The following is a 13,706-nucleotide window of genomic DNA, read 5'->3' as shown; positions in this document are numbered from 1 at the left end:
TAAAATTGAAAAATGTTGCCTTTGAGTAGTCTACAATAATTTGTGGATTGCCTCAGATTTGTTCCAATTTTTTTTCAAAATTGTGCAGGGAATCGTTTCTTTCACAAAATAATGCCGAAATTGTTATTAGCACTAATATTTTTTTTTTGAAAAATAAGCCTTTTAGGAAAGATTACATTTAAAAAGAGGTTGAAGAAACGATATTTTCAGAAATTTTGCTAAATGTGTTGGCCTAGAAAGGCACAGAAATGGTTTTTATTTAACTTCTCTGAAAATCAAATTTCGAGAAATCACGCCTTTTAAGTTGTTATGTATGACCATTTTTCAATATGTTTTTCGAAAATTGTTTTTTTCTTTTCGAACGTAAAAGTATGTACATAAGTACAAATATAAAAATCTGAAAAACCACCAATCTAAGTTTGAAGTATGAAAAATCGAATGGCATTATTGACTCAAAATCAACAGTTGTTGGCTTAATTGATTACGTTTTCTTTTTATCTTCTGTGCCTCATGTTCATGTTATCGTTATTTTTTTTTGTTGAATCATACATTTCCATGCACGGCATTATAAATATTTGTGTTCTCAGCATGATTAAAATTGGTTCGCGTGTACTTTTCTCATCATTTTGCTGCCAGACATGCTGAGAACAGCAGCGTCCATTACCAGGGGGCTTAATTGAGCCTTTTTTTTGTGGGGAGTGTGGTGAGCCGCTACAAAACAGTTAAAATTAAATAAAAATCGTCAGTCTAATTGGACAGTTGAATCAGCTAGAAAATAAGGTTGAAATTGTAGATTATCTAACACTAAATCAGCTACGCTTTGTTTTTGTTTTACACATAATCTTTAGCTTGATTCAACTGAGTTTATTATTTAGGATATGGTTGTCGGATTGCCCGCTTTTATCCGGGTTTGACCGGATATTTAATAAAAAATTTGAGAATAATGCAGCCCGGATTTCGTTGTAAAATGCCCGTATTATGCCCGGATTGTTTCACTTTTTTGGCAAATCAAACAAAAAAAACCAATTTTTATGTAATTTTTTGTACATGTTTCTGCCTCCAAAACGAAATTTTTTGAGCAAGTTTCATAAAAATATTCATGAAAGGTGCCTAAAATAAGGCAGATAAGGGAAAAAATCTTTCGATGAGTTTTGATGAAAAAAATGTCGTTTTCAATTTTTTTTCTTGATTTTTGTTAAGTTATTTCTGGGTTTTGACTAAATTTGACCGGATATTGACTGGATTTATGGTCTTAAATTTTTAAATCAAATGTCCGGATTTAGCCAGGTTTTTTTATAAGTGAGTGGTTTAATCTTTACCAAACTCAAGAAAAATTAATGTTTAACAATATGGCTGATTTTTTTTAACAGACTCAAAACAGAACAGAATATTGTAGGGAACACCAAGAGAAAGTCATTGAATTGTAATTAGACAACTTTAAAATATTTTAGTTGATTTTTTTAGAAAATGTTGAGAATTTACTCAGTTAGTTTAAAAATAGAATGATTGGTCAATTTCGTATTCCAAGGGAATTGCATCACTATTCTAAGAACAAATGGAAGATTAGGAAACATTAGAAAAACCATCTTACAGTTCAAGATTCCAAAAGCTTAGTTATTTAGAACTTTAACTTATTATTAGATCCAACACTCGTTTTGGGAAGCTCGAAATAGGGATCATATTTAATAACATCATCGAACACTTTTGAAGAATATGAAAATCAGAAATCTTAATATCAAGAAAAAATTAAAACACAGATACAAAAACCAAGAAGAGATCAGACGTTTGAAACAACTTCGTAGGCACATACAAAAAAAAATTATCATATCATTCAGGGAAGAACAACATAATATTAAATGATAATTTGGCTTTTAATTCACTCAGTCAAGAAAATAAGTTTCGAATTGAATTTTCAAATTCAGTTATTCCATTCCGCTTATTTCTGTTGTTGTATTAATTGTTTAAAAAAAACTATTCTGGAACCAATACTGATACAGAAATAATATTTTTTCATAAATATATTTTTCCGGGCCAGCAAATTCCATATAAAATCTTTACAAAATCCTATCATTCGATTTCAAAATGTTCAACCATAAATCAGAACAATATCCGGGCAAATTTGGGCAACATTCAGAAATTCTTAACACATTTAGGACCAAATATGAGATTTCTCGGTTTTTCGTTTGCCGCGAGTGTGCTACATTTATAAGCATAACTCAAATGTTATAACTTTAGTGATCCAACTTTGTTCCGCAAAATTAAACACAAAACTTTGGGTAACTTTATGAATTAAATTTGTAGATTTTGGTCCAGTGAATTCTGAGGTATGGAATGATGAATTTTTGTGTTTCCTGGTTAAGATTTCGCGATCCTTTAGGTGTTGAATAAAAATCATGAAGAAAAACATGGGAAACTATTTGGATTTTTTTAAAGAAACACAAACGCCGATGTTATAGCGTATTCCAGTTTTGCCAGAAATCGTTTATGTTGATATTGGTGTAATTTTCTCTAAATAAAAATCATTTTCGACAATAAAATCAAACATTTAAAATGACTCAATTTGAGATTGTTTTTATTCAGCAAACAAAATGAATAAACCGGACAAAACCCGGAAATTTTCTACAAAGAATTACGGGCAGCAGGGCTTAAGGTTGCCGAAATCACAGAAAAAATCTGTAATTTCACAGAATTTTGAGCAAATTTTCATCACAGAACACAGAGTTTTGAAAAATTCACAGATTTCACAGAATTTTTTAATTTTGAAACGATTTTGAAAATTATTATTTCTTTGGCTGACATAAAATTTAGATTTTAACTTTGTAATTCAGTAAAGTATGATACGATTGGTAATTTTAATTGATTTTACTCTACTTCATTGTAAAAAAAACTCGTGGCGGCGAAGCCTAGCCGCTGAAATCCGAACTGTCGACGAAAATCTTGACTGGGACCAGGTGAAGACGCTGGCTCCGGATCGTCAACAGTGGAGGTCTTTTACCACGGCCCTATGCACCGGAGGATCGGCGCGGGATCATTAAGTAAGTAAATTGTAAAAAAACCAATTTATCATGAATTTTCAATGAAATTAAAGGAAATAGCATCACAGAAAACCATCACAGAATTTTTGGGTAAAATCACAGAATGTCAGAATTTTTTTTATCATAAACACAGAATTTTTTTCGGCAACCTTGGCTGGGCTGGACACGAGCTTTCCTAAATTTTGTTTCAAAAATCCAAAAAGTCCTGGAAAAACCAGGCAGTCTCAATCGGTCAACTCAAGCGGACACTCAATAAAGCTAATTTTAACTCAGTCGGATTTGTTTTAGGGCTGCCTCCAAAGTTTTAGTTTTTTGCCAAAGGAAGTCGGGAAAATCAAAATTTTAATGTTTACGCCAAATCACCTAAAAATGCATAAATCGTCGAAATCTGGTGTTATCTCGAAAAAAAATTTTTTTTGTTGAAACCGTCTTAAAAATGTCAAAATCTCCAAAGGAGAGACCAAAGGAAATGCGGAAAATCGGCAGTTTTCGGAAAACTGACTAAATTCCAACAAGCCGATCTTTGGCCAAAATTTGTTTTAGAGATAACACCAGATTTTGACGTTTCATGCATTTCGAAGTCATTTGGCATCAAGATTTAAGTTTAGATTTCACGGATTTCTTTTGGTTCCTCTTTCTAGATTCATGAAAATTTTATGTAGATTTTTGACAATTTTTTTTCGAGATAACACCAGGTTTCGACGTTTTATGCATTTAAAGTCATTTGGCACCTAAATTGATTTTTTTTTAAATATGTCTCTATTAGTCTTTTAATCATTACATTCAAGTTACATTATTAAAGTGTTCAGATCAATTATGATTCAATAAATTCTAAACATAGTTTATTTGATTTAAATTTGCTATAGCAATAAAGTATTTGATATACAGGAGAATTTCCTGTAGAGCAAAAAAAAATGTATAAACGTAATCCTAGATCCTAAAAACTAACTTAATTAATTTAATTCGATGAAGATCATCGGTGCTGTGCCAAGGTGGATGCCGCAAAATCATTTTCAGAACCTTGTCCTGAATCCTCTGGATAAAAATTGAAATTTAATTTTGTCTGGTTTTCTTTGGTCCTCGCTTTGGTGATTTTTGAGTGTAAAAAACCGAAATTTTGAGCGCTTTAAGGATCCCCCAAATCAAGTCCGATTGACCTTTAATTTTGCACTGTTTTTTGGGCCAATCTACTAAATTTATATGGTCGGATTTAAAAAATCGATCATGAAATTTTCCCATACATCGATTACTATCCTACCCTGTAATTTTCCCTGGAATGTTTCGGATTTTTTCAAATTTTTTTCAAATTCTCCCATAATTGTCTAAAAATAAATTATATTTCTAAAATTGAAACATAATAGATGTCAAAAAATCTCAAATTAAAGTCTGAGTTTTCTTAAAATGGCCTTAAAATAGTTTCTAAGTTGATTCAAAATTGTGTCCAAATTTTCTCATATATTCCTAGAAAGTTCATCCGACAGTCTTAGAATTATCTTTGGGTTGGCTTAAATTGTCTCCAAGCTGTTTCAAAAGTGTTGAAATTTTCATTAAATACATTGCGTTCAAAAATTTTAAAAAATTCAATTAGCTTAGCTCATCTTATCTCAGCATGGTTAATCTCAAAATTGTCTACAAAAAATCTCAAAACTATTTAAATTTTTTTCCAATTTCCAAGTCTACAATTAATCTCTAGATTGTGTCAAATCTGTTTCGATGTTTTTTTCCCAAAACTATGTAAAAACCCGTGTCTATATTGTCACAAAATAATCCTTAATTTTTTTTTTCAAATATGAAGTCTTAAAATAATAAGAACTATTCTTATAGCTTCAGACTTTAAATCCGTTCTATAATTTTTTTGGTTTTAAAAATAATTTGAATAAGATACATTTTCTAAGAGGTCAGAAGGAAAAAAAAGAAGAAAATGTCCTTATTTAACATTTCTGAAAATTATAACTTTTCTGAAAGAATATTTTTTTCAACGTTTATTAAAGTTGTTGAGTTATTGATAATGTTTAAGTGTTGATATAATTCTTACAAAACTGTCCTGAAATTGTCTCGGAACCTAGTTTCGAAACTGTCTCAAAGTATTTTAAAATAGTTCCATATTATAGAAATTATCTCATAATTGTTAGATAATTTTAAACATTTTGAAATTATTGTGACAAAATTTTCTAGAAATTTAAATTTTAGCTTTTTTTTAAACTGACTACAAAAAATATTTTTAAAAACAAAGTAAAACTGTGATCGATGGGGCTCGATTGGGCTCGAACTCACGGACATCAGCTCAGGAAGCAACTGACTTGCCAACTGAGCTATGCCACAAGCCCCCAAAAATATCTAGATTGACACCAAAGTGCTTGAAAACTGCGTCAAAATTCTCTCAAATATATTTTCTATAGTCTTAAAACTTTCCCCACAAACTATTCTTGACTTATTCTCAGTTCATTTCAAAAGGTTTTTCCAAAAATGTGTCAAAATTGTTTAAAAACAGGTTAAAAATTGCGTCAAAGTTGTCACTAAACTGTTTTAAATTTTCAATTTTTTTAGACTCTTTAAACACTTAGTAACAATTTGAAATTTCCCACGAATTGTCTTTAATTCATTTATATTATGTAAAAGCTGTTTTTAAATTATCCTTTTTTCAAAATTGGGTAAATTTTTTCACTAGAACTATACAAAATTGTTGAAAAGATAAAAATTGTCTGAAACAAACTTTTGAGTTTTTATATTTTTAGAAAACTACTTTAAAACTATCTATTTGAAATGTTGTCAAAATGGTTTCTTAACAATTTTACAATTGTTTCGAATGTGTGCCAAACTCATCAAAATTTTCACATAACTGGTTCAAAATTGCCAAATTGTTGAGTGGTCAAATTTATAAAAAAAAATTTGAAGACAATATTTTTTATAAACTCGACAATTAAATGTCTAATTATAAATTAAAATTGACTCAAATAAGTAATCTTATGAGTCAAAATATCTTAAACAAAATAAACTTATGATTTTTGATATTTTTAGAAAACTACTTTGAAACTGTCTGTTTGAAATGTTGTCAAAATGGTCTCTCAATAATTTCACAATTGTTTTGAAAGAGTGTCAAAACTGTCAAATTGTTGAGTTGTCTCAAAGTTGTTCATTATTTGAAAGTGATTTGAAAGTGTGTTCAATTTTTTTTTCTAAAATTATCTTAAAATTTCAAAAAAAAATCTCTCCCGTGTTTTTCTGCCAAATTCTTCCTTATTGTGGTGGAACTTCACTCACAAGGAAAACTAAAATAAATGAAAATTGATGTGAGATCGATATAAAGAAAATGAAAATAGAGAAAAAATTGAACTTTTCGTACTGAAACTGTCTTTACTCATTGGACGAAGGATAGTAAAAATTACTCATACTCATGCTAAATGAAAGCAATCGGATGGTTGAATCAGCCTGAAAATAAGGTTGAAATGGTTGACTTTGTTTTGTGTAACGCTAAATCTGTCACGTATTATTTTTGTTTTACGCATCATCCTTTGCCTGATTCAACTGAGTTTATAGTTGTTTATTGTTAAGAACCAGATAACCATATTCATGACTGATTTGACGCGTATATTTCCAGTGTAGCTTGATTTATCCGATGATCTTATTTCCTGGAATCAAACAATTCTACCCAGCCTAATTTCGGAACCTTTTTCATCGCCACCGTCGCAAAACAACATTGGCTCACAATATATTACAAGTAAGTAGAACACTGAATATAGTCACATGTACGTACGATTTTCATGTAATTGATCAAACTGTAACCGTGCGGCCAGGTGTCCTGGGTATCGCAAGAGAGCGGGTGGATGTCAATCTGCTGGCTGGTGTCCAGATCGTGCAACGCTTTGGCGAACAAGTGCACCGCATCGTACATCAGGGCCGTTTCCGCCTAAATGTAGTCGTTTTAGAGGGGGAAAGAGAGAAAGAGAACGAATTCATTAGTTTCGATTATTATGTTTGTTGGCGATGAGGTGAGGTGAATGGTTTTGTTGGAAATTTACTCAGCCTGGGTACAACTATGTTGTTGCGTCTCTATCAATTATTGCATAACTTCCAATCCGTAAATTCAGGGGAAAATTAGATGTCACTTCATAGATAGCTATTTGTGATATTGGGTCATAATGAATGGATGAGGGCGTATGTTTTTGGGAAATTAGTTACGATGAAGCCAATCTAAATGCAAACAATGTTGGAAAATGTTTCGCGTACCAATAATAAAATTGGATTTCGTGAAATTTAGTGACTGTTAGGGCTAATTTAAGATCATAAAATTTACAAGAATTAACTCAGTAAAAAACATTTTTAAAAATACATTTTTAAACATTTTAAACTTATTAGATTTTTCCCTATAATTTGTCACAAAAGTGGATTCAATTGCAACAGTTTTTAATCATTTTCCCATGAGCACAGTCACAGCTCCCAGAAACGATGAGTGATTGTGCTTTGGGCTGACTGAGACTGAGACTTCGCAGTTTCATTTCGGCCCCGTCAGCGAAAAATATTTGAACCAAAACTAGGGAGGTTCCCCCGCCTTACATTTCATTTTCTGTCCTAGACCCTAGATGTGACTGACTGAGTGACGGGACGCTGACGGGAACAAATTTCGACAATTTAACGATCCCCCGATTTTCCCTCCAGGCCTCGACCAGGCAAAGAAGAGCCCCTTGAGTGGGGAACGAGTGCCGATGATGGCGGTGGATCAAATGACCAATTGCTGCTCTGACGGTCAATTTTCTCAGCTGTCGTCAAACGATTGGGGGCCCCGACAGTGATTGATGAGATGCCCTGGAGGGTTTTTCTCTGCCCTCCTCGTCCCGATTTCTCTTCCCGTCAATTTGTCCTTCTTTTCCCCTAGACAAGGATATCGGTTTTCAATAAATTTTATTTGGAGAATTTTAAACGATGGAAAGATCGAATCAGAGATTGTGCCCAATTAAGTCCTGAGTCTCATCTCTTAAGAACTTTGATTGTTTTAAGGAATCAGTTAGGACTGACACTCCAAATAATGAACTGTCAAAATAAAAGGTTGAAAATATTTCAGAACATAATAATGTATAATGTTTCCTATAAAATAAATCAATAGGTATTCAATTTTAATTTTCTAATATGAATCAAAACAAAATTTCAACGCCACATGATAGTACCTAAAGCAATTTCCGTTCAAGATTTAGATTGTTCAATTTTTGCTTGAAATATGAAAAAAAAAATCGAGTCAGAAATCTAAAATAATACATTGACTCAAGCGTTTTTTCATGTTTTTTCTATTGTTCTAAACAAACATAAAGTTTATGTCATAAACGTTGTTGAACAATGTTTTGCTTTTTAAAGATTTTGGCAGTGAATCAAACTATTAAAGTAAGCTTCAACTACAAATTTATTGACTAAGAATATTAAATTAAAATTTGGTTAAGTAATAACCCAACAAACATTTTTTGCTGAACAACCGCTGAAACATTATTTAGTTCTAATTTTAAATCAGCTATCTTGCTGATAGAAGGTAGCAAAAATTCAGGGAGAAGCTGCTGTTCAGCCCTTAAACATCGAAATTTGGAGAAATTAATCAGCGAAGATGACATGAAACATCAATTGACGGATTAACAAAAAAAAAAAAAATAGAATTTTGACAATGTTAACTTTATTAATATTTAAATAACTTTTGTTAAAAATATACAAAAGATGGTTAAATTGCAGTTCAGGACCAAAGAAGTGAAAAATTAATGTAAAAGTTCAGAAGCTAAGATTTAATACAATGATTTTAGGTATATGTATAAGTATTTTAGTTTACAAGTGCGATTTTTATTTACTTTGAGGATTAACTTGGCTCAAATTGAATAGTGGACACCAATTCCTTTATATATAAAAATATTTACACAGGGATCATTATGAGAAATATACATCATAATTAAAATGGATTATTAGACTTAAGAGTACCTATAGTTAAATTGCCTTTCAATAATGATTCACAAAATTAATCAGTACTTTTTTTTTGTAGAGAAATGAATCCAACTTAGATGAAATTTCAGGGACTAGATAAGAGAAAATCGATGTTGAAAAACATGCGAAAAAAATTCGCCTTGTCTCCCGGTGAGACTTGAACTCACATCTTGCGCCTCTCCGGGGCCCATGTATTAACATTCTACTACAGGAGACCAACCTGGCGTATGAATATTATACTGGTTGAGTGTCGATGTCTATCGGAATGAAGGGAATAGTTCTCCCATGTGATCATAATCAGTTTTCTTGGTCTATTTCTATTCCCATCATTTCATCTTACGGTAGTTGGAATCAAGTTTGGACATTTTTAAGCACGGCAAGATTTGCATTGCCTTCTCATATCCTGCACGGGTTGTCAGTTATGATGAGAAATGATGCGTTTGCCGTATTTGGATATCCAGCCAATTTCGGTGTTTGGCACCGCCTTATTTCTATTTTTAAATTACGACCCAGAGATGGGTCTTGACTCAAACATGCAGTCAGCGAAACTTTTTTTTTGTAGAGAAATGAATCCAACTTAGATGAAATTTCAGGGAATGATTATGATCACATGGGAGAACTATTCCCTTCATTCCGATAGACATCGACACTCAACCAGTATAATATTCATACGCCAGGTTGGTATCCTGTAGTAGAATGTTAATACATGGGCCCCGGAGAGGCGCAAGATGTGGGTTCAAGTCTCACCGGGAGACAAAACGAATTTTTTTCGCATGTTTTTCAACATCGATTTTCTCTTATCTAGTCCCTGAAATTTCATCTTAGTTGGATTCATTTCTCTACAAAAAAAAAGTTTCGCTGACTGAATGTTTGAGTCAAGACCCATCTCTGGGTCGCAATTTATTAATCAGTACTTTAAACCAAAATCTAATTAAGAATTCTAAAAATGAATTCATTCATCATCGATCGATTCCAACCTCAGAATGAAAAATAAACGAAATGATAAATTTAATATGAAATCATTTTCATATATTTATCACCACATTCGGGAACTGATTTCTACATTCAAATTAGGGTGGCAGCCAAATTGTTCATGTAAAATTTTTTTAATCAACCATTTATTTTGTGCAAAATTTCAGCTTAATAGGGCTTGATTTAAGGGTGCCTCAACTCGTCCAAAGTTTCGATTTTTTTACCCTCAAAAATCACCAATTTTTGGGGAGAATTTGGAAAATCAAAATTTCATTTTTAATGCCAAATGACTCAGAAATGCATGAAACATCGAGACCTGGTATTTTCTCTGAAAAAATATTTTTGGACAAAAGTCGACTTTCTGAGACTAACAAAGCTGGTTTTCCGAAAAGTCCCAGGAAGTCAATTTTTGGTCAATAGCTTGTTTTCGAGATAACACCAGATCTTTGCGTTTGATACATTTCTCAGTCATTTCAAAACTTTGAAGTCGATTTTTGAATTTTTTTTATCGAGATGACACCAGATTTCAAAGTTTGACGCATTTTCAAGTCAATTTCCGATTTCCATTAGACCCCTTTTGTATTTTTTAGTGTTGAAAGTCCGAAACTTTGTGCGCTTTGAGGCACTCCTTAACAAAGTCCGTTGATATATGATACAATTCACAAAATGTATATGGTCGGTTTTAAAAATTCGAGCGTGAATTTTTTCCTATATATCCATTGCCACCCTAATACACAAAATACACAGAATATTTTTTCAAAATATGATGTTGAGGAGACATTTTGATTAGGATATTTGAATCAGATCTCAGAATTTAATTATTCGGGGAACATTCAAATTCCAAACAGTTTTAGCTCAGAACATTTATTTATGACACTGATAATAAAATTTCGAATAATAAAAAAAAATTATCTACAATGGAAATCCAAAGTTTGGAATACAGAATGTTACAAATCCCTGGAAGGGACTTTTCTATTATGCTTTTATATACTTAAAAAAACAATTAATCTTATTTTTTAAAAACTGAAATATTTTTGAATTTAAAAATAAAATTTATTACATAATGATTATATTCTTGTTCTCATTCATTCTTAGATTAGAATAGCTCATAATTTTTGTTTTGAATTATTTGAAATAAAAATATACCTTTTTTTAAATTTTTACCAGATGCGCTATTCTGGCCAAGAATTTGAATCTGGTTCTTACGTGTTTTTCTTTAATGTTTTGAAATTCTGTTCACTTAATTTGAATCTCAGACCAGAATAAATAAGAATGCATAAATTTTTAATAATTGTGAGTATGTACCCACATATATTTACAAATTATTGCGTTCATAAATTTGTTTCATACACATATATAAACAACTCGTTTACAAAACAGGTTTCAATTTTGCTCCAATTTTTTGCTTGTTATATTTGGGTAAGTTATGTGTGGTCTTTTTCAATTTCACTTTACTGTGGTGTTTCATTTATTGCATCTTTGTTAAGTAATTCATATATCTTTGACAGGGAATCCAAAAATCGTTATTTTCCAATATAATTTGCCGATAAAACGCCTGTGAGAAAACTTTTTATCCGCATGCTTACCAAACTAGCACTCAGGGTTGCCAATGCGCCTGATTTTTCAGGATTTTCCTGATTTTTCTAGGTCCATCCTGATAACCTGATAAGCTTCCATTTTTTTTTCCTGATTTTGGGAAATAAGCCTTATTTTGCCTGATTTTCCAATTTTCACGGAAAATTATTTGTTTCAATAAACAGAATAATGTACATATTAACCTTAATCCGTCCTAGAGTGGCGAAATCACAATATTGGAAATTTTGAGGATTGTAACATTTTTCAGACGCACTCGAAGATTTAAAAAGCTTCTGGGACCCCCATGAATTCACGAAACGCTTCCTGGAAGCCCTTAGATATCTAGAGTGTTGATTTGAAACATGACGCTTTAAATTGCCATATTAAGCTTGTTCTTCAACGGTACAAATTGAAGCATTTTACAATTTGTATAAAAATTATAGCTTTGTAAACTTTATAACGTTACTAAAATATGATACTCAGACAATATTCAGTTTCAATCGCTAGGTCAAAGGAATTACTCGATGAAACATGTTTCGTAAGAAGCTGAAGGTCAGCTACCAATTTCACAAAAAAAAATTAATTTAGTGCATTAGGAATCTGATGTTGAAAGCTTTATGTTGGACATATGGATGTTTTTTTTTTAAAGATTATTGCACAAAAAAATTAAAAAAGTGTAAAAACCGTACTTTTCAATCGATCAACCGCCGAAATAATTTCAGTCACTGCAGAAAAATGTTGGATGATGGATTCAAAAATTGACTTAATTCTACAGATTTTGACATCATTAGAAAACGTGAAACACATATTTTTCGACGAATTTTAATAGGTAGTTGTTTTTTTAAAACTATTTGTTAATATGCTTTTTTTATGATTATTCCAAAACCTAAATTTTTTTCCCGTGATTTTGAGTATGTATGCGCCATATTTTCGCAGTTAAATCAACTGTATCTATCGAATTTAGAAATTGCCTTTGCACTACTCTATGTGAAAATAAACCCAATTTGTAATTACAATTCTATTTTTAAATTTCAAACATTATATCTGATCGAGCTTCAAAAATGAAATCCTTAAATCCGGAAATCTTAATGTTTTGCAAAATATGATCCAGAACATCTAATTTGGGAGTTCGAATCCTATTTTTGATTCGGAACAGATGAGAAATTTTTGAGATTACTAATGTTGTTTATTTTCTAATCCCCTGTGGCTATGCATACAATGCTAATCCAATTTATTTTCATCCCAACCGTGTAAAGCTCTGAATTCGTGGAGAATTTTCACCATCAAACGCAAAAACTAACTGGCGACTTTTTATCCCAGATCTCAGAAACAGCACAACAATAATAATCTCAACAGTCTGATATAAGCGGAAATTCTACCTTTTTGAGAATGAGCAAATATGTTCCACGAGCGTTCATATTTTTGGACAAGTTCTTGGTGTGTTTAAAATTTGAAAGCGATCTTGATCTTCTTACTTTATTTTTTTTTTGTAAATTTGGTTGATGAATGGATTTTTCATACAGTTGCATTGATATTCTAAATTTTTTTTTGTTTTAGTTTTTTATCCCCTATTTTTGAGCTACGATGAAAACATTCTTCATAATAACTAGTAAATTTTACTCAATTGAATATTTAATTTAATAATTTAATTTATTGTCAATTAAAACTTCATTAAAATTGTTAAGCCCAGTTTAGTTTAATAAAACACGTGAACAAATATTCACGCACGCACAAATGCAATTACGGCTTAGTAAATCATCGAACTGAATAGATAGATACCAAGAAAAAGAGGTCTAGAACCTTTTCGTAAGAAAGACAACAGAAAATCATTAGTTCTGCTTTTTTTTTATTGAAGCCTGATTTATCCTGATTCTTATAGTCACGGTTTCCTAAATTTTGGAAAAAAAATGTTGGCAGCCCTGACTAGCACTTATAAATTTTAATTTGACTCTCGATAAGTTGTGTATTCCGATTAAAATTTATCGTCTTTCTTAACATTGAGGATAAGTTCACGCTCATGGACAAGAGAAAATTTCCTGCTATTTTCATGAAGTTAAAGCCACGGGGGGGAAACAGAATGGACGCAAATAGCTTAAAAAAGGCACTCTCATCCAGTGAGTTTTTTCTCTTGCTCGCTTCCAGTTTTGTCGGAGAATATGCTCAGAACTAGAA

The 13,706-nt window shown here is 31.4% G+C and overlaps 1 protein-coding gene across 4 annotated transcripts in view; it reads right to left on the bottom strand.

Annotated features, from left to right (window-relative positions):
* Nucleotides 1–13,706, bottom strand: part of LOC129740684 (glutamate receptor ionotropic, kainate 2-like) — a 107,345-nt gene that overhangs the window by 73,058 nt on the left and 20,581 nt on the right. For all 4 annotated transcript variants that reach the window (XR_008736333.1, XR_008736334.1, XR_008736335.1 and 1 more), the window contains exon 4: nt 6,790–6,942. Coding sequence is in view for 1 of the 4 variants with exons in the window: in XM_055732446.1 (XP_055588421.1) it covers nt 6,790–6,942 (153 nt within the window). In the remaining 3 variants the exon portion in view is untranslated. The remainder of the gene's footprint in view (nt 1–6,789; nt 6,943–13,706) is intronic.

This window comes from Uranotaenia lowii, chromosome 1 (assembly GCF_029784155.1).
Source record: "Uranotaenia lowii strain MFRU-FL chromosome 1, ASM2978415v1, whole genome shotgun sequence".
Taxonomy (NCBI): Eukaryota; Metazoa; Arthropoda; class Insecta; order Diptera; family Culicidae; genus Uranotaenia; species Uranotaenia lowii.
This window is presented reverse-complemented; position numbering and strand designations above follow the sequence as displayed.